Source organism: Laccaria bicolor, genomic scaffold (genome assembly GCF_000143565.1).
Source record: "Laccaria bicolor S238N-H82 LACBIscaffold_8 genomic scaffold, whole genome shotgun sequence".
Classification (NCBI taxonomy): domain Eukaryota; kingdom Fungi; phylum Basidiomycota; class Agaricomycetes; order Agaricales; family Hydnangiaceae; genus Laccaria; species Laccaria bicolor.
In genome coordinates, this window is record NW_001889879.1 from 236,427 (window position 1) to 256,775 (window position 20,349).

Sequence of the window (20,349 nt, forward strand, 5' to 3'; positions counted from 1 at the left end):
AGTGCTGGGCCACTGATAAAGTTGTGGTTGTGAAGCTGTATTTTTTTATTTAGATTTCTCAATTTGAGCTTCAACTCCTTTGTATTGAGATTTGTGTTGCAACATTTGTCTGCCAGGTTGCATAACATTCAGTCAGAGTCATTCCTCAAGCTAAAATTACCATCAATAAATGACATTTTTTATAACAAGGGATGATGCAGTACACAATGTTGTGGAGGGAAAGATGTCAAAAACGCAAAGGACAGGACAAGACAGGGGCGTGGGAATTATTTACCAAATTGAGGCAATTCTCAATATAGAAATCATACCAGCTGCTATGATTTCCATTCTCGGATTTATTTTCGTAGCAGCTGCTATGATTTCATATTTGGAAAACATTGCAGCTGCTACCACCCACAGGCATGGGAACTCCGCCGCTCGGGTGATGACCCCTTGGGCTGAGGAAGGCGAAAAACATGGTTCGCCCCTAATTCCTAAAAGGGAAACTACGTACGTCACACATGCTTACAAAAAATCACACTTTCCCATCCTACTTTGAAAGCGCTCTAACATGGCGGACTTTTTTTATTTTATTTTAAACTAAGCGTAGTCGCATTTCAGGTTATGGGGGCACCGCGGATCGAACGCGGGACCTTCAGAAAGCAATGGATACGACTTCAGTCTGCTGCTCTCCCAGCTGAGCTATGCCCCCGGTGAAGTTATGCTGAAAGAGTATATGGTCTTGGGTCGACAGAGTGCATCACGAGGAAGGACAACTCGAAGGAAAAACATACTGACCGCATCCATACTGTAGAATAAAAGGTAAGAGGGGTTACATAATGATCAAGGAACTTAAGCTGATAGTCGCAGACAATTGAGTGGAAGGAGCAGTGGTTAACATTAAACAGACGATTGAATATGTGAGCCGGAATTCAGGTTTCCGGATATTAACCGGAATACTGGGGCGGGGTAGTTGAGTATTCGTTAAACCAGCCTGGGGTAGGGAAATCAGTGCTAGTCGCAGTATCGGACATGGGAGTTTTCGTTATAGTTGATTGATCAATTCGAGAAAGGAGAGTGGGAAGACTTACAGAAGATTGACGACGGGCTGACTTCACGACGCAGTCCATGCTTCCATCCATTCCGAAAGATATCTCCAAGCTATACTAACACTTATACGTCTCAACGTGTTTCCACAAGGATCCATGGCTTACTTGCTCCTCTTATAAATCTTACCCAAGAAGCTCTCGAACACCTCCCGCTTCAAACCGCCTTCAGTCTCCACAATGCCGCCGATCTTCGCCTTCAACTCCCCAACAACCCGTTCCTCATACTCCCCATAAACCTTGGTAATATCCAACGTCTCATACACCTTCTTAACGCGCGCCTCGCACTGCGCATCCTTTCTCCCATAATTCTCATCAAGAACCTTCCTCATCTCCGCGCCGCCAGGCGTAGAAGGCTTGGAGCAGAGTAACAACGCGGTATTGATGACCCACGAGCACTTGTTATCGATGATATCCGTGCCGATTTTCCCGAGTTGTTCCGAGGGAGCCGAGTAATCGAGGAAATCGTCCTGGATCTGGAAGTACTCCCCGAGAGGGAGGAGGATCGACTTGGAGATTTCGTACGGCTTTTGCGTGACACCAGAGGCGGTGTAGGATTCGGGGATGTTGAGCAGGTGCAATGCGCAGGCGACGGGGAGATAGAAGGAGTAGTATGCCGTTTTGTAGATCACGATCGAGCGGTGCCTGAAGTTATAATAGATAGGGATTAGGGGTTATCGGGGAGTAAGGTGGAAACGATGCGCACCTATCCAAAGAGAATTTATTCAAATCGACGTGGTCCTCTGGGGCGGTGATGAGGTCTACGAGCTGGCCCATTTCCGTTTGGTATGTTGTTTCGTGGAAGAGCTCGAGCAGGTCGACGTAGAACTTTTCACTGCGGAAGTGGGTCTTGAGGAGCTGGTAAATGGCAGCTTCAAGGATGAAGGAATCGTTGATGGCGATCATCCCAATCTCAGGCAGGCGGTACCAGCAGGGTTGGGAACGACGCGTAATGGAAGAGTCCATGATGTCGTCGGAGACCAAAAAGAAGGCTTGCAGCTGCAACAAGGGTGAGGTGGCGCTGGATACCATTGAAAAGCTGACCTACGAGTTCGATGCACCAGCCAAGCACAGCCGCCTTGAAGTACTCATCCTCAGTCAACGCGCTCCCTTTGAGAATCTCGACGGTGTCAACGACAGATATTCCACGGTTGAGCTTCCCGCCCGGGACGTTGTAGTCCAAATTCTAATCAACATTCGTCAGAGATTCTCCAGCAAAAAATCGGTCAAAACGGACCTTGCGATACCACTCCACTGCTTCTACTGGCATCCCCTCCCCTGCGAAATGCTGCAATAGCTCCTCACGAATCGCGGCAAAGACGCCTTCGAACTTTGCCCTGCTAGCTGCTTTGTCGGCCATGGTATGCGGAGAACGATGTTATCGATGAGAATCGATCAAGAGGTGAACGGAGGCAAAACCTGGGTCCTGGTGCTTTATTATACTTTGACATTTTAACTCGGGTCTCCTGCGTAAGTTAGTCAAAAGCATGGCCTGCAAGTTGTATGATGAAGACGCGAGTAAATTTCTCCGATTCGCTTCATATTTCAACAAAATATCACATTGCCGTGTGTTGCTCTTTTTGACGAGTAACATATTCCAAAGGGGGTCGCCTATGACACACAAATATTGCATCAAAACTCTGCCGAAATAAACGTCGAAAACGACGGCGAAGCTTCACATTCAGAAAGTTGATACGCTAGATCATCGAAGGAGGAACTTTTTTTTTTCCCCTAACGAAAAGTTGGTAATTGAATGGGGACGCGAGGTGTAAAACGGGGGTCCCAGGGGTCCAGGTTGTAATTGCAACATTCAGCGGAGTTCAAGGTATTATACAACGTCCACCAAACGTCCACCAAGACGTTCATGGACACATTTTCTTCAATGCATACTGGGCCCTCCAAATTCTGCCACCACCATCCTAGTCAATTCTAGTTCTTCCGTCCTTTACCCATGCGAAGCTCACGTTCTAGATCTGCCGGATTTACTTAGGTATGTACTTGGCCACGCGAACTCGGGATCAGCCGCCGTTCTTTGATGGCATTCTACCCAGCGTTCTTTCCATGGCCTCCAACGCCCAAGGATTCGTCATCGAAGGCGGCAGATTCAACGAGGTTCAGAACCAAAATGTCGATCATTCCACTAATTACCAGCTTAATATAAGCTTTACATCTGAGGTTCTTCATTCCAAAGCTGGGGCCTCAGCCAATGACTTCGGATCTCTGCTGAATCGTGAAGCATTGGACGAATTAATTTCGCAAGCGAACTTGCTCGTCGGACCAGTGAAAAGCAGCAGTTCCTTGACGTCTGAAGGGTCGGAGCGTTCTATGTCATCCGAATCGACGCCGTCTATCAACGTTTCCACTGTCAACGGCCCGGGAGCCATCGAACGCCCTGTCGCGGTGCCCATACCTGAACCACAAGTCAAGGTCATACAAGAGGTTGAAAAAAGGCTTGCTATATATACGGGCGTAGATAAAGCGTTGAAAAAGCTCAATAGATCGATCAGCGTATGAGTTTTTCAAACCCTTTATATCCTGTAGTATGCTGATGCACTTTTGGTCTTTCCCACTTAGATCGTCTTGACCCTTACGCCTGCTATGACTCACGAGTTCGATACTCCGTGGGCTACGATTGTTTGGAAGGTAGTATCCATCCATCCTGCATTTACTTTCATTAGCTCATCACAATACAGGTCCTGATATTCGAAAAAATAGGTGCATATCCTGACTTTCCGTCAGTTGGACGTCTGGATGACAGCCATTCGCAGCTACGATGCGAAGACAAATTGACTGGACTAGCCGGTGTGTAATTCCACATGGTCTTCCGAGTTAATCCAGTTTTGATCTCCTCTCCAGAACTGGATTCTGCACTGTCGAAGAGCTCGACGACGGAACGCTGCAACCAGGTGATCTACGTTCAGTCGTGACGGTGATTCGGCTCCCACCATCGTCAGATTTTCCACTCAATAATCTGAGTTATCAGCCAGGAACAGCGACCATCTTGCAAACTGTAGAAGGTGACGAAGAGTTTTCTCAGCAAATGGAAGTACCGTCGGATGAAATGCGAGGTGTGTGCAATTTGACGGGCTTTGAACAGCGATTGGCCCTGTGTAAGCCGACTCCCTTGGCTCAAGCATGAGTACTAAGTAAAGAAAAAGGCTCCATCGACCCCAAGAAGCCGAAATCGAACCAATTCTCTCCCGTAGTAGATCTTGCCGTTGGGTCCGTGGTTATTCGTTGTTGTAAATTTCAATCACTCAACGTTTTTATAGAGAGTTCTTTGCCTGCGGGCCGCCTGTAATGCTTCAAGCATTTGCCGTCCCTCCTTCTGAATACCAGGGTCAGTTTAATTGATCTCAGCATAGCACACCTACTTATCCATCCAAACTGTAGAACGGCAACCAATTGATACTCGCACGCTCCTTCGGCCGCTTTTCGTCAGTGCTGGCACTTCTGCGCCCGAACCCATCGATATCAGCAAATTAAGCAAGCCGGTATGAGGAATTGTCGTTTCGACCCATTCACTAATGGGTTTGCTTAATACAGATCACATTCTTCCGTCTTTACTCTGATACATCTGGTAAAATAGTGTTGGAAAAGGACAAGTGATGTTCAAGACATTACTTAGCGCTATTCGTTCTCGACATTTGTAACCTTAAAATCGATTGCTGATGAAGTACATGAAAGATATGTATTGGTCACTATGTAGGATGAGCGTTTTTGATACAAGTACAGTCCATGTGCGATAATACCGAAACGTGTGCAATAACTAAAGCTAAAGCTAGGTTCTTAAGAGGAGAGCGAGTGAGATAACAAGGGATAACGATAACAAGAATCAAGGGTCCACGACCAAACGGTGTGGCAGATCTATACACTAAAGAAACCAATGGAGAGCCGACGTGCAAGTGTGGGGTAATGAGGTGCGATTCTAAATAGGAGTCTCATTCATGCGAGAATGAAGATGGAATTGGAGGATGCAGATGCGATAGAAGTCGGCGAGTGGTGGGTGGTGGATACTGACGAGAGATGAAGATGCGCAGAGATGGCGTTACAAATGGATAAATGTGGAATGGGTGCGAGTTTGATTCAGGATTAATTCGTTGATTGAGGCAAAATCAGGATTATTTTGCCTGGCCCTTACAAGTCTTCTTATGGCGTTTGAGTGAAGAAGCAGTAGTTGGATTCGCCGTGCAAGCCCCAATCCCGCAACGGTATCTTTTCGGTTGCCCCGTCGTGTCAGCTGGGTTCAGCGATACGGCATGCCCGACCGTGTGGAGAATGTGCCTGGTAAATTGGCCTTTTAAGATCGGTTTTTTGGACGTACATCCAGCCCAGACACACTTGATCCTTGGTTCAGCATTCATGTACTCAGAATGACAGGCATTGAAGTGGGCGGTTAAGGCTGCCTGGGTGTTTGAAACGGGTGTTAGGCAGGAGTTCCACCGACATAAGATTTTTTCAGATTTAACGTTACTGTTCTTGGTGTGGTGCTCATGCCCAACGGTGTTGTCGTTAGTATGCTCAGGAAGGTTGACGGCCTCCAGGTCTCCTTCAAAGTCTATACGAGTCCGCTTTATAGAAGACGGGCCGGCGTCAGGCGCAGCCTCAATGAGAGGAGACACGAATGAGGGGTCATAAGAGGGACAGTGGTCCCCAACGAAAGCCTGAGACTGCAGATTAGGCATGGGGAAAGCTTCCGCTTCCGCTTCTCTCAGTGAGGAATCCTTCTTCATGACGCTGTAACAGATACTGGTAAGCGAAATGAAGTTAGAAAGATACACGAAAAGGTCAAACTCACCAGTAGCGGAGATATTCTGTCCCGGCATAAGACTGCTGGGGGTTGACGCGACGCTTCTTGTTAAGTGAAACATCAGGGAATATCTGTGGGTCGACAGTGCCCATCTGGGTGTTCAATGCCTCTTGCTGTGCGCGAAAGGCCTTGAACAATGCCACGTGCTGATACACTTCCTCTTCCGTGAAGGAGAGAAATGGGCGGAATGTATCCGCCTCGAGAACGGTGGGACGACTAAAGCCAATCTGACGGGAGTTGGGTCCGGGCTGCATCAACTGTGACCGACGATAGCCTCCCGCCTCTTCCTGAAAGCCTACTCCTCCACAGGGCGAGTCGCGCTGTACACCAGGGTAGGTGTTGGAGAATTCTTCGTGATCTTCTCGAAGGGCAGCATCGATTTGAAGGTGACTATCTCCGAGAAACAAACCGGGGAAGTCGGTGTGCGGGGGGGTTATCCATTGTTTGTTGTCGATATAAAAATCGATGATGGGAGTATGGGGCGACAACGTCGAAGCGGAGCTGGAGGGAGAGTGGGAGAAAGAAGGAACAGAGATCAAATCTAGGGACGGGGATGTCTCATAGTTGGGACAATAATTTGGCTGGTCCTCGAGTGGCGCGGGATGGTCCAGTGGGTACCTCTCCTGGGTCACTGCCCCAGCACCGGTCGGAGCGTGTTCTTGTCCCGTGCGATGACCATCTCCTGGCCAGCTGCGGGTAGTAGAGGTAAGAAGATGTATTCAAGGACAGCGAGGTGGGAAACGTACATAGGTGGAGTTTGGAATCCAGTGAACTGCGTGCCTCCAGTTCTGAGCACGAGTTATGAGTTTTGGAGAGGACAACCATGACGAGGAGTCGAGAAACGAGCACTTACTCGCTATAAGCTTGTCCCATGGTTCCAGTTGTCCAGGACGTGTTCTGCAATGGATGGGGAGTAGAGATGAATTCGTCAAGAGAAGTGTTTGTCATAGACATGGTCATTAGAACGTTCAAGTTGTGTGTCGGAGACGAAGAAGAGGGGAAGGAGGAGGTGGGGAGGTGAGGAAAAGCAAAGCAATGGAGTGCGGCTGATCTTAAATTGGAGCGCGACGCTGAGTTTGAATAAGTTGTGGTCGGATAACGTGATCGCGCGTTGCCCTTCGCAAAAAACATAGCAAAGTGTCCCTCACGCAAACGAAAGCCCTGTGCCGGAAGGTAGCAGAAATTTCAAACTTCACCATGGTGCTCGAACATCATTGACTCCTACGATAGACAAGCATGTAAGTGCAAGATGTTTGAAACACACTTAACGCTCACATTCGGCTCCAGACCCGCATGGTCAGGACATAGCAAAACAAAAGAGCAACACCCAGGGCATAATTCGTTTCGCGTTGCCCTACGAATTGTTGCTTCGTTAGGCCACCTCCGCCTTGATCTTAACACTGCCGCCTTGTCTTTGATGGCTCTGGTAGCGACGATCTATATAGAGAGGTGTCGTAGCCCACTATCTTGAGATCCCTCAAGATCTACAGACCACGCATTGAAGGCCTAGGTAATTTTTGTATATAATGGATCCCTAGGACGGGCAAACCCCGTAAGCCCAAGACTTTCAGACAATACGCGGCACTTACATCCCACTATTCTCAGATCTTTACAGAAGACCCAAAGCTCTTGTCGGCGAATTCACAGGGATCGGACGGTCGCGAGCCGCCCACCGTCAGTTTGCCGCTTGCGGAGTCTGGCAGCAACGACCCAGAGGTAGGCATTTTTTCTTCTCTTGTATGTGATGAATGCCTAAGAACGGATAAACCTCGTAAGCCCAAAACTTTCAGACAGTACCCAAAACTTACGTCCGATTCCCCTGAAATCTTCACAGAACATTAAACGCTCTTGTTTCACGGTTGCCAGCTGCCCGCTGTCACCACGCTATCTGTGGAAGTATACAGCTCTCTCCACCCATGAGAGCGAGCTTACATACCTTTGGGCCAACACGCCTGTCGCAGGACCCCTTGGACGTATCTTCGGCGCAAATAAGACGTCCATCCGAGCCAAAAAGCCCTGGTGAGACAATTCTGCTCTGCTCTTCACGACAGATTCAAAGCTGATGCAAAACCGCGCGATATGCACAAGTCACCCATTATTCGGAAAACGTTTTCGGAAAGTCGTCAACATACACGACCTGCGTCCTACCTCGCACTTTTGTGCACTAAGCTATGGGTGGCCGGTCAATGGTTCCTGGCAGTCGCGAAACTTGAGCCGTTGCAGCATAGTAACTTGGCACTTACATCCTCGATTCTCCCTTGGATTATCCACAGCAACATACTCGTCGCTGGGCCCTACTGAGGACATGACCGAAGAGTACAGAAACAGAAACGCAGTGACACAGACTGATACCAGCCCGACACGAACAAAACGGAAGTAAGTGACGCAAGCATCACGTGCTAGGATTCAGAATCTTTCCCGACAATTTCCCGAATGATATCTTTTATAAAGACTAAGGCTAAGAAGTGCCACTTTGAACTTTGCTGAGACAACGGATGAACGGATGCTATTGAGTATTTCTATCCTCTTTTGGTTTTATGACTATACGGTAGAGAATACTGATGTACTATGTCCGAGTCGAAGGTATTTGAAGTGCAATCACAGCCCAGATTCACACAACTTGAAGACAAAGCATAATATCTATGGGAGAGCGTGCGCTAGCGTGGGGCGTAGGTAAATTAGCGTGAGGTGAAGCGGAAATCGTATGTAAAACGGCTGGAGGACTTGCGTTGTGCATTTGAAGATAGACCATGAGGTCCATCCGATACGACCCTGCAAAAAAAACACTCAAAGTTAAAGGGTAAGACGGAAAACATCTTGCGGCGGAACAAACTATAAAAAGAAATGCCACGTACCCGGATTGAACGAGTGACCTTCTCATGTATTTTAACGAAGGATACAAGTGAGACGCGCTACCACTACGCCAACGCGGCATTGTGAATCCTTTCATATTGAGAATCACGACAAGACATCAAGATAATTCGCAGTTACAAAACTAGAGGTTGGAAGGCGTCAACCTTCTCTTTAATCAGCACCAGCCGCGCCCTTCGTCCCTCCAAAAACTTCCTCTTCTCCGCTACCACCTTGTCCTCCCTAACCCAGTCTTTCAACTGTTCTGAATCCCCTCCTTTTACAACAGCTTCGAACAATATCCTTTCCAGCGTCAACGCTAGCGTCTGATTCATCTCATGCTCAATGGTCAGTGGTACGTTGTCGATGAACCGCTGATCAACATCAGTCACCTCCGAAATCAATGATCGCAAACACTACCCACCTTATAAGCGACTTGGAAGTACGCTTGGACTTTCGCCATGACCTTGAGTTCATCCGCAAAGGTAGTTCTTGGCAGCTCATCTGGCCATCTCATATTAACGTACTTCGCTAGCCACTTGGTTGTCTCCGCTTGTAAGCACTCTACGTTCTGGGTGTAGAGCGGCACGCGCTCAAGGCTTAGAATCTTCTCCAGGGCATTCAGCGCTTCGTCCCGGCACCGTTCGTGTTCTTGCCGAGTCAACGTCCTAATGTCACCCTCAGAAAAAGTCTTTGCATGGAAAAGAAACCCGGATAAGACACGCACCGAATGAATGCCTCCAAATGAACATACTGCCCAAAATGGACCTTTAGCAATCCCTCCAAAAACGACGTGCAGTTCCTTGCCACATCTTCGAAGCAGGATCGCGCAGGTGCGTCCCACAGAGTGGTGTGTTTAAGAATGAGCGACCGGGTCGCATCAAACGGGACGTGATTGGGGAGTTCCCAGCTTATGGAACTACATTTTTATACGTCAGTGAATTTCAGGAAGACAAGTCAATGCGATAAATCTTACTGTCGAATAACCTCCGCGACATCGCTAATGTCGATCGGAGGCGTCCCACTGCTAACAAGGCTTACGTTCCTGTGATACGTGGCTTGCGATGCCTCGAAGGGTCGGAAGTCGGGGGTCGTCAACATAATGTCATTCTTGAACTGTCCATACCGCCCCCGATTGTTCTGGACATAGTGTTTGTCCTTCTCACCATATACAGCATCAGCGAAAGCGTTACAAAACCTCGAAACACGCAGCATCATCTCCGTGGAGGGGTCGAGGGTGGACAGAACCGGGAGGGCTTTGATATCTTCGATACACTGCTTGAGGAGGGCATCCACGCTTTCTTTCAACTTCGGCAAACTAAATGAAAGTCAAATCAGTATCGCAGGCCGCGTAAACCAGGCTTACTTTTGCTCGATAAGCTCCATGAGTACCGCGCTAATGTCAGCTACGAATCCCGGGATGCCAAACCTTCTCGACGCCTCATCGGGCATCTCATTCCACGGCGCGTTGGAAGCGAAGAAGTCGCTTGCAATCCGTTGCGATTCGGCTCTACCAACCTTCCGTGCGCGTTCGTCGTCGTCCGGAAGGCGAACGCAATAGTAACCTCGCTTGAGTTTGTGTTTTGCCGAGTTACCAAGTAAGATATCGCGCCATTTCTGGCGGAGGCCAGTGGCACCGCGCGTCAAGGTGTCAGGCTTCGTTAAGACGCCTGCGTGTGTACTACTTAGCCTGGTTTAACTAACGGTTTGTTCCAGTTGCTTACCAATGCTTCTCTCTCCAGTTGGATCAGCTTCATTCGCTAGTAGCGCCGCCTCTTGATTCTCAATATCGTCTGAGTGAGATATTAGAAAACTAGAGTCACAAAATAATAAACGCACCGCTCATTGGAAGCGTTACAAGAATCAAGGTATTTGAGGCTCTGATATGGTGTAAAGCCAGATCGCGCACGAGCTGGATAATCTCTCGATCCGAGTTTTGTATCAACCCTGCGATAAAGTTAGAGATTCAACTTATGTACAAGACGCAGTGGGATTCAATACGGCTCACCAGGAAGGTCGACGAAAGAAAGATCCGTCACTTCTGGATCCTTAACGTCAAGATGTACGATGTTCTTGGAGAAGGAGAGTATAAGACCCTCATCCTCAATCGCTAACGCCTTCAGCTCGGCATGAGATTTATTCAGAAATTCAGCGCGGGCGCGGTGAGGGCTGAGGATGGCAGCTTGGGCTCGACGAAGCCACAGTTCTACAGAGGACTTGTCATTTATTACAGGACCGAAATCTTCTGTGGCGGACGCATCGAGCTTGGTTCCTCGAGCGTCAAACTCTGTGCGAAGCGAAATAGAGCAGGACCAGGAATCGGCACTGCTGGATAGGGTGCACTCCATCGGACACCTAGACAGTTCTTAGGTGTGGATATACTCGTAAACCTAAGCGATGCACACCTCGTGCACGTTCCGCTATCGCGCGGGACGTTGATCTGGCAGGGGGTCCTGATAAAATTGTGAATAGATGAAATACTGGGGAGTCACTCACCCCGCTTACGGCTTCAACTAATGAGCTTTTGCCGGCTAAGTAATTTAAATTAGCGGTAGTGCAGACCGCACTTTGACAACGATACCTGATTGTCCACCGATGACCGCAATCCGAGGGAGGTCAAAAAACATTCCAGCCCTACGAACATGTCAAATACATTATGTGAGTTCAAACTGGTAGATAAAAACCCAAGGCTTTGGAGATCCTTGTGAAGTTCCATCAACAACTTGCATCTCATGGCATACTCCGTCGAGGATAAAGTGTTGCCTACGGCAGTCTTGGTCGTTCGAAGATTACCAGAGGCTGCATGAGTTAATGTCGTTCGACGGCGAAGGTCACGAAACATGGCAGTGATGAGAAGGGCAGACAACGAAGGAAGTTGTTGCCTGAGGACCTTTGCGCACTCTATTTAAGAGTTCGAATCATTGCGCATAATCACCAACGAAGTGGATAAGCCGTAGTTGGGGCTACGAATCTGACCCAGGTATGGTAGAACTTGGGAGGTTGGAGAGAATTCCTAGAGTTCCCAAACGTCGTGGTGAAGGGCGTGTTGTGCCTGCAATACATCGTGGAGATGGTGCATGAAGCGTGGAGGAGTGCTTCTGCCACTGATCTACCGAACCTACTATCCTCCCTTCAAATAGATGCTGCAGTTTCCGACAACTGGAGGCCAAGGCAGTAGTCAATGAATATTGAGGGCTGAACACCTCGACACATTTTATTTCTGAAGAAAGGCAGTTTCATTGTTGGAAGTGGTTTGCGACTGAAAAATTCAAGATGGAAATTGGATGGAAAGCAAAAGGAAAGCAAAAGGAAAGTCAGGTGTGCGTTGTTTGTTTGTGCTTGGACCAAGCTTGGACACAATACTGTACTAATCCAATCAATTCGTCGCACCCTGTGACCTGTGACCGACGCGACGAAATTTTGGTTTCGTCGCGTCACCGGGGAAGGTGTGACTGCCTGAAAATTTCGTCGAAATGTTGGAGTAGCCCTCTGTACATAGATAAATTTAAATAGTTCAGATAACTTCGCTAGAGAGACTTAGAGGGGGAAAAATCGATTTCTAATGAAAAAGGACCCCCAATTTTGCTTATTTTCCGACTGACCTGGTGGTTTCGTCGCTGGCCCCTGTGACCTGTGACCCCTTAGAATTTCGTCGATTTCGGACCCCCTGTGACGCGTGACCGACGAATTGATTGGATTAGTACAGTAATGCGCTAAAGAGGACTTTGTGAGGACTTTTACCAGAGTCCTCCTGACTCTTCGGAGGCCAATTGTTGATGAGACCACCGATGTGGAAGGTGTTAATACACTATGTACCAAGTACAATACAAGTGTCTCCAGAACGCGTAATGACTCGACTCAGCTGATCATTTCACATCATGAAGTTGAAGTTCTTCGATGCCTTTCTGCTTGCCCGATTCTGCATCTGATGCCAGATCCAAAGAAGACAAAAGGGCCTTGTCAGGATGCTCCTGAGTTGTTTTCATCTTACCCAGGATGTAAGTAGTCCCAGGATTGCGGGATGTCCTTCTGGACGGCAAAGTATCCGGCTTGAGTTGAGACATCGATTTCGTCGGCCTTTCGAATTCTTCGATAGATCCAAGACACAATGACAAGGGTGTTACTGACGATAATGGAAAGACCAGCCTAAAAGAAGGAGTCTGAAGGTGATCAAACGAAATGAAAATAAGGGCAAACCTCGATCGAACCCACTGTCATTCGATTGACGATTGCCCCCCCTCACTTCTATTGAGCAACGTTGAGTAGGAGATAGTTGTGAACGCAATTGCAGATAAAAGGGTTAATAAACTTGCAGAGAACACCGCAAGAACCATACGACGCTGATTTTGAGGGAGTTTAATATCCCAAAGGCGATAGATTAGAGAAGGATGTTGAGAACAATGTCAGCTGTGCAAGGCAGACAAACATCTCAAGGCTGTCGTCAGACTCATGAAAGGGGACTCACTGGTAGCGAGCGCGATTCCAATCGGATAATTATCTCGGCAATCAAGGAGCTCTGTCGGGGTGTTATGCCATGAAGTATTCGTGGCGCACAAGGACACCTCTGCGGTTACAAGCGCAATCATATGCCGAATATTATCATAAAGGCGTATTTTCGAGGCTTCAGTGCCGGCGGGAATATTCTGGCTATTGAAAATCCTAGGCTTAGACGAGACCACCTAAAAACAAGAAAATATTGAGGACATGACTAAAACAAAAAGAAGCCGGCCTACCATAAGATCGTCATGAATGCGCAAACCCAAAAATAGTACAGGATAACCTTCCTCTTTGTGTCTGAACCGGGCACTGTGTTTACCAGGTAAGATACCTGGCAATAAGAGTATCGTCGAAATTCATAATCACCCGAATGGACGATCCTCATCCACAGAACGGGAATGTAGATGAACTCGGCCACCAAAGGTACGATAGCGGTGTAGTCATCCCACCATAAGCGGCGTGTCTTACGTCTGTAGTAGAGCCTGAAAGCCGTGGATCCAACCGCCGCGAGCTGTAGCACAGTCATAGCAACTGATCATGATGGGAGATAAACATCAATTAGTGTAAATAGTTTTCAATGTCGCACCTTTCCAGCCAAGATATGATTGCTCTGGTATCATTGCAGACGACGAAAGAAGATAGTCTTGCCAACCGACCACAGAGGGAATCTTGCAAGGGGTCGGATAAAACACGAGTGTTTATAAGGCCGCGAAAAGTTCAAAGATACGCTTACCCTGCTGAGACAACTAACCGGAAGGAGTTTTTTGCCGTTCTGGACTCGTCACAGGGTTGTGTGTACCCGAATGATCGTGCTTGAACTGGAGATGCCTGAAGAAAGATCAGGGATGGGGATGAAGAGATAGTTTGCATTCGTGTTTACCTTTCATTTGGCGAGACATAAACAGTTGAATATAAGAGTGTGACTCATAGCAAAATCTTCGGGCAGTTCTCAAAAAAACCATACTCGAAGGAGAAACTTGAATGTGTCGGGCCCAGATGACGAGATCTACAACTTTAGCGCAAACAATTTGATGTAGCAGCTGATTTTCTTCAAGGGTTGGGCGCTTTGAGCCTTGAATGTTGTGGAGTCGATAATGATAATGAATACGGGCTTGCAACCAAAGGTCGACCGCTGTCGACCGAGGTCCGATGCAAGTCTGATGTCAAATGATATGGCAACAGGGATCAGCCAGCTTCAAAATCACGGCTAAGACCGATATTTGTACACTGCCGATCATCAATGCCGAAGTTAATTATACTTAATTAACTACTAATATAATATTGTCCATCAAAATATTTCCTGCTGTCCCGCAACAGATGATTGAATTTTCGTAAGAATAAAACTTTCCTATGTACATAATTTTATGATAGAGCTAAAAACAACCGCATATTACAGGGGAGGGCTGTTGGAGAGCATGTCATATGGCGAGTACACTATAGGAGATAAGTTGGAGATAGGGTGTTGAGGCGTTGAAAGCGGCAACTTCGGGAAAGCTGGTGGAGGAACCGACAAAAAGAGAGCTCAGAAACAATGCATAATGTGAGGTGTGTGTCAGGCTTACGGCCAATGTCCAAAACAGGGCAAATAGTCGAGACCACCATCCATGTAAGAGAATGGAGCATCGTTCATATTAGCAGCCAACAAAAGATGAACAAGACAAAACCACATACCCGTAATTTTCACCCCTCCTGCTGTTGGGCCTAATTGTGCATCTCAAAACAATAGAGCAAACAAATTCACAACAAAAATCCGATGTAGGTGGGCTTATGCACCAAAACCATATTGCATGCACTTTGAACGTTTCAGTGTGCATACGACATCGAGTCCTGTCATTGTCGTTTGCTTAGCATGTTCTGTGTACATAAGTGAGTCTAGTGCTTGGAAGTTAGGTTAATTAACTGGAAAATAACCGAGACCAGACCGGACCTAACTGCAAAAAAACCGGACTGCGGTTAGTGGTTAGTCAATTCTGGAAATGAAATAACCGGTTATTTTGCGGTTAACTAACTGTTAAAAAACCGGTTATGACCGGTTACAACCGACCCTATTATACCCCTTCAAAACGCATCTAAAAGCATGAGAAACGCTAAAAATCTGACAGAGTTATGGTCAAATCTCTAAATTATTGGCTAAAATAGTAGGCTTTCAAGAATATTATTATAAAATTGTCAATTCTTCACCGAATTTAGCGTTCTTGGCCTTGTTTTAAAGCTACGACGCATGGCAATAATGTTTACTGCAAGGAATATGAGAAATATACGCCGTTTTAATCGATTTTCTATTTTTTCGGTCCTAACCGGTTAGTAACTGCAACTAACCAGTTTTCATCGGTTATCTTTGGTCCAGTTAGGTTATTTTGGGTCTGGGAACGAACCCTAACCGGTCTCGGTCTCGGTTAGAGCCCCTGGGCACCCAATAACCTAACCTAACCGGACTTTCAAACACTAAGTGAGTCGAACAGGTTTTTGTCAACAGTATTGTCAGATGCGGCGAAGAAAATGATGTTCAATGTCATGCATGAGGTTATTCCAGTCGTTCGTGAGATCCTCCTCAGCCATTCAAAAAGATGCCTCGCGTTTCTTATACATCTGCCAAATCTAAGTAGGGACGCGCCTCATCATCGACGTACTAGATGTCGGGTGACTCAGGCAATCTTGGGGCAATCTGGTGAGTTTGACGAAGAGCTTTCTTTGATACTTTTGATGGTATGTAAGTCAAGCGCACAGCTTGAGACCATGGGAGGAAGAGAAGTAATTAAGAAGGCGGTCTTGATTCAGACGCGACGCTAGAAATTAAAAGTTTCCAGTTTCAACAAAGACTAGAAGGTGAACATGGTCGTTGTACAGTGACAAAACGAATAGGCACGTTGGATTGCACACTTTGGCGATAATCGTCGTATTAATCGATAACCAGAGGAAAATATTTGATGGGCGATATTATATTAGTAGTTACATAATTTAATAATTATACTTAACTTCGGCATTGATGATCGGCAGTGTACAAATATCGGTCTTAGCCGTGATTTTGAAGCTGGCTGATCCCTGTTGCCATAAAATGATGTGTGTTACAGCCGTTTTCATAACAATAGGCCAAAAGTTCAAAATTACAGATACAGTCGGACCTCGAATTCTAATCATGTCCACGAAAATCAGCATATATTTCAGGGATGACGAGCACGATAGATCTACAGTTATACTAAATAGAGTCATCATCCGACAATTTACACGTCCAATTTTAGATTCCGCCCGCACGTGTATTTGGTCGAGATTAGGCCTATCGTTATGAAAATGGCTGTAAGTATTCAGCCCCAGTGAAAATTGACCCTGTGCAGATCGGGTTTCTCCGGATCAAATCGATATATTTGCCAATTTCCGGCCATCTCCCCTGTTCAGATCAGGCTCCACCGATCCATTTGGCCATTTTTTAGGGTCGATTTTCACTGGGATTCAGCCTTCGGGCACGTGGCGACCCTGTCATCAACACAGAATCACCGGAAGTTTCCAGGATTCAAAAAAAATACCCGGGGTTGATTTTTTAATTTAGCAGTCACCAGCTTGACTTTTGAATCCTAAGACCCCCTTGGTTTCCGATCCTATGTTTTATTTTATGCCCACTACATAAGTAGTGGGTCTTAGCCTGCAGCTCTCAAGGGCTCCACCGTGGGAAACGTTACGGTTGTTTGTAGCTATTTCGCACATGTTTGGATTCTGCTTTCGTCATCGTCCTGGACCAGCCCTCCCACGGTGGAATACTTTACGTCTGCATCGCTTTTGTCATCGTCCAGCCAGAGAAAGGAGACATCGACGTTGGCGAACCGCGCATCGCAAAAATCACTTTTAAAAAAAGTTCATTTCTTTTTAATCTAATCGCTGGAGCGCGCCCGTAGGCCCGCTACAGTGGTTGCAGCTCTCAAGGGACGTTGGCTGTGAGGAGCGAACCGCACAAGCGGTTTGGCGACGAGCAGCCAACAAAGGATCCCAGAATCACTTTTTAAGAAATGAAAAAAAAGAGTTACTTTTTATGTAAACGTCATAGCGGGCTTTGCGCCCGTAGGCGCGCTACGGTGATTATTTTTTGTTCTCAACTTGCTCTTTTGTGGCAGCTGTGTTTACAATTGATGTGGCGCTTATCCTTGGAAGTTGGCGAGTACACGCCCGGAATGTGATGGTATGTCCAGTTTTCTTTTTTTTTTTTTTTTACCAAAAATTTTATGTTAGTTCTGTCTGAGCTACGGTGGTTAGATAGTTTCATTACCTTCCATGATCTTTGATCTCATGGAAGACTCAAAAAACAGAATCTCCTTCCAAACTAAATGAGCTTTGAACTCGGAGTTATTCTCGGAGGGAGGAAGCGACCCTAGGGCTTATTATTTTACTGCAAAACTACATGAACTCAATCACGGTTGTGCTTGATCAGACACTGTGTAGTTAGTTCAGTCACATGGGTCCAATAACAACGGAACAGCCGGACGTGACAATCAGTCGTAGTGAACGGGTCAGCCGGGGCGGCCGGTTTGATTGCCATTGTTCCATTGGCAACGAAGCGGCCGGTTTCTGACCCTGGCAGGGTTTACGCTCCCGCGGCGGAACCACTTTTTCAACCAACAGGCTCTCAGCCCATCCTGATGGAACTACAAAAAAATTTAACTGGGGCCTCTCTCCCCTTACTTATATCCATCTAGATCTGTAGCATAATGTATCTTAATCTTTATCTCATCCAACTCCTGCAAGATAGTCTCCATATAAACCAAAAACTGAATTTTGTCCCAACAGGGAAACACTCACCTTGTAGTTAAGAAATGAAAGCTTTTCATTTAGCTACTCACACCTTGTCTACTCATTTGTGGCTCCATTGGGGTGTCAAACTGGAATTGATGGTTCTGTTGGGGATGTCTCTGTCAGGGTGTTTGACATTGAGATTGAAGGCGCCACAGGGGATGTTTCCATTGGGGTGTTTGACATTGAAATTGAAGGTGCTGCAGGGGATGTCACTGTCGGGGTGTTTGAGGTTGAGATTGAAAGCGCCGCAGAGGATGTCGCCATCGGGGTGTTTGAGGTTGAGATTGAAGGCGCCGCGGGGGATATCACCGTCGGGGTGTTTGACATTGAAATTGAAGGTGCCGCGGGGGATGTCTCTGTCGGGGTGTTTGACATTGAAATTGAAGGTGCCGCGGGGGATGTCACCATCGGGGTGTTTGAGGTTGAGATTGAAAGCGCCGCGGAGGATGTCGCCGTCGGGGTGTTTGAGGTTGAGATTGAAGGCGCCGCGGGGGATATCACCGTCGGGGTGTTTGACATTGAAATTGAAGGTGCCGCGGGGGATGTCTCCGTCGGGGTGTTTGACATTGAAATTGAAGGTGCCGCGGGGGATGTCACCGTCGGGGTGTTTGAGGTTGAGATTGAAAGCGCCGCGGAGGATGTCGCCGTCGGGGTGTTTGAGGTTGAGATTGAAGGCGCCGCGGGGGATATCACCGTCGGGGTGTTTGACATTGAAATTGAAGGTGCCGCGGGGGATGTCTCCGTCGGGGTGTTTGACATTGAAATTGAAGGTGCCGCGGGGGATGTCACCGTCGGGGTGTTTGAGGTTGAGATTGAAAGCGCCGCGGAGGATGTCGCCGTCGGGGTGTTTGAGGTTGAGATTGAAGGCGCCGCGGGGGATATCACCGTCACAGTACTTTACAGTGCCCCACCCATTCCTGCAGGAATCCACAGGAATCCAGAGGAATCCGGAGGAATGGCACCGGAATCCGCAGGAATGGCACTGGAATCCGCAGGAATCCACAGGAATGGCACTGGAATCTGCAGAAATCTACAGGAATGGGACCAGAATACAACTAATGCAACACCTTTCCTTTTTGCTAGATACATTTACACTAATATGCACTTCTTCACACTGACTTAAAGGGTATGTACACTTTCTTATAACATTTATATATTAAACTTCATAAAATTTATATATTAAAACTCAAATCTACATCTAATTTACTATTTTCTAAGTTAAATAAAGGGGCAGGAAGGGAGGGAGGAAGGAAGGGAGGGAGGGAGGAAGGGAGGGAGGGAGGAAGGGAGGGAGGGAGGAAGGGAGGGAGGGAAGGAGGAAGGAAGGAAGGCGGGAGGAAGGAAGGGAGGGGGAGAGGAAGGGGGGAGGAAGGAAGGAAGGGGGAGGAGGGAAGGGGGGAGGAAGGAAGGGGGGAGGAAGGAAGGAAGGGGGGAGGAAGGAAGGAAGGGGGGAGGAAGGAAGGAAGGGGGGAGGAAGGAAGGAAGGGGGGAGGAAGGAAGGAAGGGGGGAGGAAGGAAGGAAGGGGGGAGGAAGGGAGGGACAGAGAGTGGTGTGGGGGTGTGATCAATGTGATCAGCATAGGAAAGGGGGAGGAAGGAAGGGAGGAGGGACAGGCAATGGTGTGGGGCAGGCTCTAGGGAGGGGATGGAGGGGGAGAGAGTGGTGGGGACTAATGAAGGGGAAGGGGGTAGTGCTGGGCCTCGTCGTCCATCGTCGTCGTCATCCTGGGTCGTCGCGTGGTCATCGTCGCGCTGTCGTCGTTGCGTTGTTGTTGTCGTGTGGTTGTTGACGTGTTTTCGTCGTCGCGTGGTTGTCGACGCGTTGTCGTCGGTTTGTGACGTGGCGTTGTGGCGTTGGCGTGGTCGTCGTGGGCGCTCGTGGATGGTGGTGGGTGCTCGTGGATAGTGGTGTTGTTGTCGTCCGTTTGGCTGCCACGTCACTGGCGGTGGTCATTGCCGTTCGTTGCTGGGTGGTCATCGCCGTTGTGGAGTCGTCGTCGTCGTGGGTTGGTGTGGCGTTGTCGGTTTATCGTGGCTGTCGTGGGGGTGGGGAAGAGGATGGTTGGTGGTGAGGGAAAGGAATGGTATTGAATTTGTTTGGTAACGTTGTCTTTGTTTGGTAACAGAAGTAAAACAAACAAACAAAGAACCGGATTCCGTTGCATTCCGTTCCTGTGCATTCCGCGGATCATTCCGGTGTCAATTCGAGGTCTTTATTGTCCCCCACTGATTCCTGCAGGATTCCTGAGGATTACCAGGACTCTATATTGGCTGATGTGCCAGCCAATTTTTTGAGTCCTGTGGGGGTCCATTCCTGAGGACTGAAGA

General features: G+C 47.7%; 6 protein-coding genes across 6 annotated transcripts; 2 read left to right on the plus strand and 4 right to left on the minus strand.

The window, feature by feature from the left end:
- Positions 1-1,189: 1,189 nt before the first annotated feature.
- LACBIDRAFT_189914 (uncharacterized protein) lies at positions 1,190-2,445 on the minus strand (the record flags this gene model as incomplete). The annotated part of the gene is made up of 4 exons (XM_001879363.1): positions 1,190-1,730; positions 1,792-2,084; positions 2,134-2,271; positions 2,323-2,445. The coding sequence occupies 4 exons, from the start codon at positions 2,443-2,445 to the stop codon at positions 1,190-1,192; spliced, it is 1,095 nt and encodes a 364-aa protein (XP_001879398.1).
- A 701-nt stretch (positions 2,446-3,146) lies between these two features.
- LACBIDRAFT_317885 (uncharacterized protein) lies at positions 3,147-4,694 on the plus strand (the record flags this gene model as incomplete). Its single annotated transcript, XM_001879115.1, has 9 exons — positions 3,147-3,593; positions 3,660-3,728; positions 3,779-3,800; positions 3,854-3,887; positions 3,942-4,195; positions 4,244-4,307; positions 4,358-4,425; positions 4,479-4,579; positions 4,632-4,694. The coding sequence occupies 9 exons, from the start codon at positions 3,147-3,149 to the stop codon at positions 4,692-4,694; spliced, it is 1,122 nt and encodes a 373-aa protein (XP_001879150.1).
- Positions 4,695-4,786: 92 nt separating this feature from the next.
- Positions 4,787-8,202, minus strand: LACBIDRAFT_325552 (uncharacterized protein; the record flags this gene model as incomplete). Its single annotated transcript, XM_001879364.1, has 12 exons — positions 4,787-4,952; positions 5,427-5,834; positions 5,884-6,585; positions 6,642-6,683; positions 6,749-7,056; positions 7,171-7,332; positions 7,359-7,379; positions 7,485-7,490; positions 7,569-7,647; positions 7,704-7,714; positions 7,832-7,911; positions 8,139-8,202. The coding sequence occupies 12 exons, from the start codon at positions 8,200-8,202 to the stop codon at positions 4,787-4,789; spliced, it is 2,049 nt and encodes a 682-aa protein (XP_001879399.1).
- A 680-nt stretch (positions 8,203-8,882) lies between these two features.
- LACBIDRAFT_317888 (uncharacterized protein) lies at positions 8,883-11,372 on the minus strand (the record flags this gene model as incomplete). Its single annotated transcript, XM_001879365.1, has 11 exons — positions 8,883-9,119; positions 9,170-9,413; positions 9,473-9,664; positions 9,722-10,063; positions 10,112-10,415; positions 10,470-10,538; positions 10,585-10,692; positions 10,754-11,100; positions 11,151-11,185; positions 11,242-11,276; positions 11,327-11,372. 11 exons carry the CDS (start codon positions 11,370-11,372, stop codon positions 8,883-8,885), a joined length of 1,959 nt encoding a protein of 652 aa, XP_001879400.1.
- Positions 11,373-12,121: 749 nt separating this feature from the next.
- LACBIDRAFT_325554 (uncharacterized protein) lies at positions 12,122-13,862 on the minus strand (the record flags this gene model as incomplete). Its single annotated transcript, XM_001879366.1, has 7 exons — positions 12,122-12,234; positions 12,348-12,553; positions 12,737-12,891; positions 12,989-12,990; positions 13,211-13,424; positions 13,505-13,773; positions 13,829-13,862. 7 exons carry the CDS (start codon positions 13,860-13,862, stop codon positions 12,122-12,124), a joined length of 993 nt encoding a protein of 330 aa, XP_001879401.1.
- Positions 13,863-18,368: 4,506 nt separating this feature from the next.
- LACBIDRAFT_161519 (uncharacterized protein) lies at positions 18,369-18,908 on the plus strand (the record flags this gene model as incomplete). The annotated part of the gene is made up of 1 exon (XM_001879116.1): positions 18,369-18,908. A coding segment is annotated over one exon (540 nt), but the record flags the coding sequence as incomplete, so codon positions are not given.
- Positions 18,909-20,349: the final 1,441 nt, after the last annotated feature.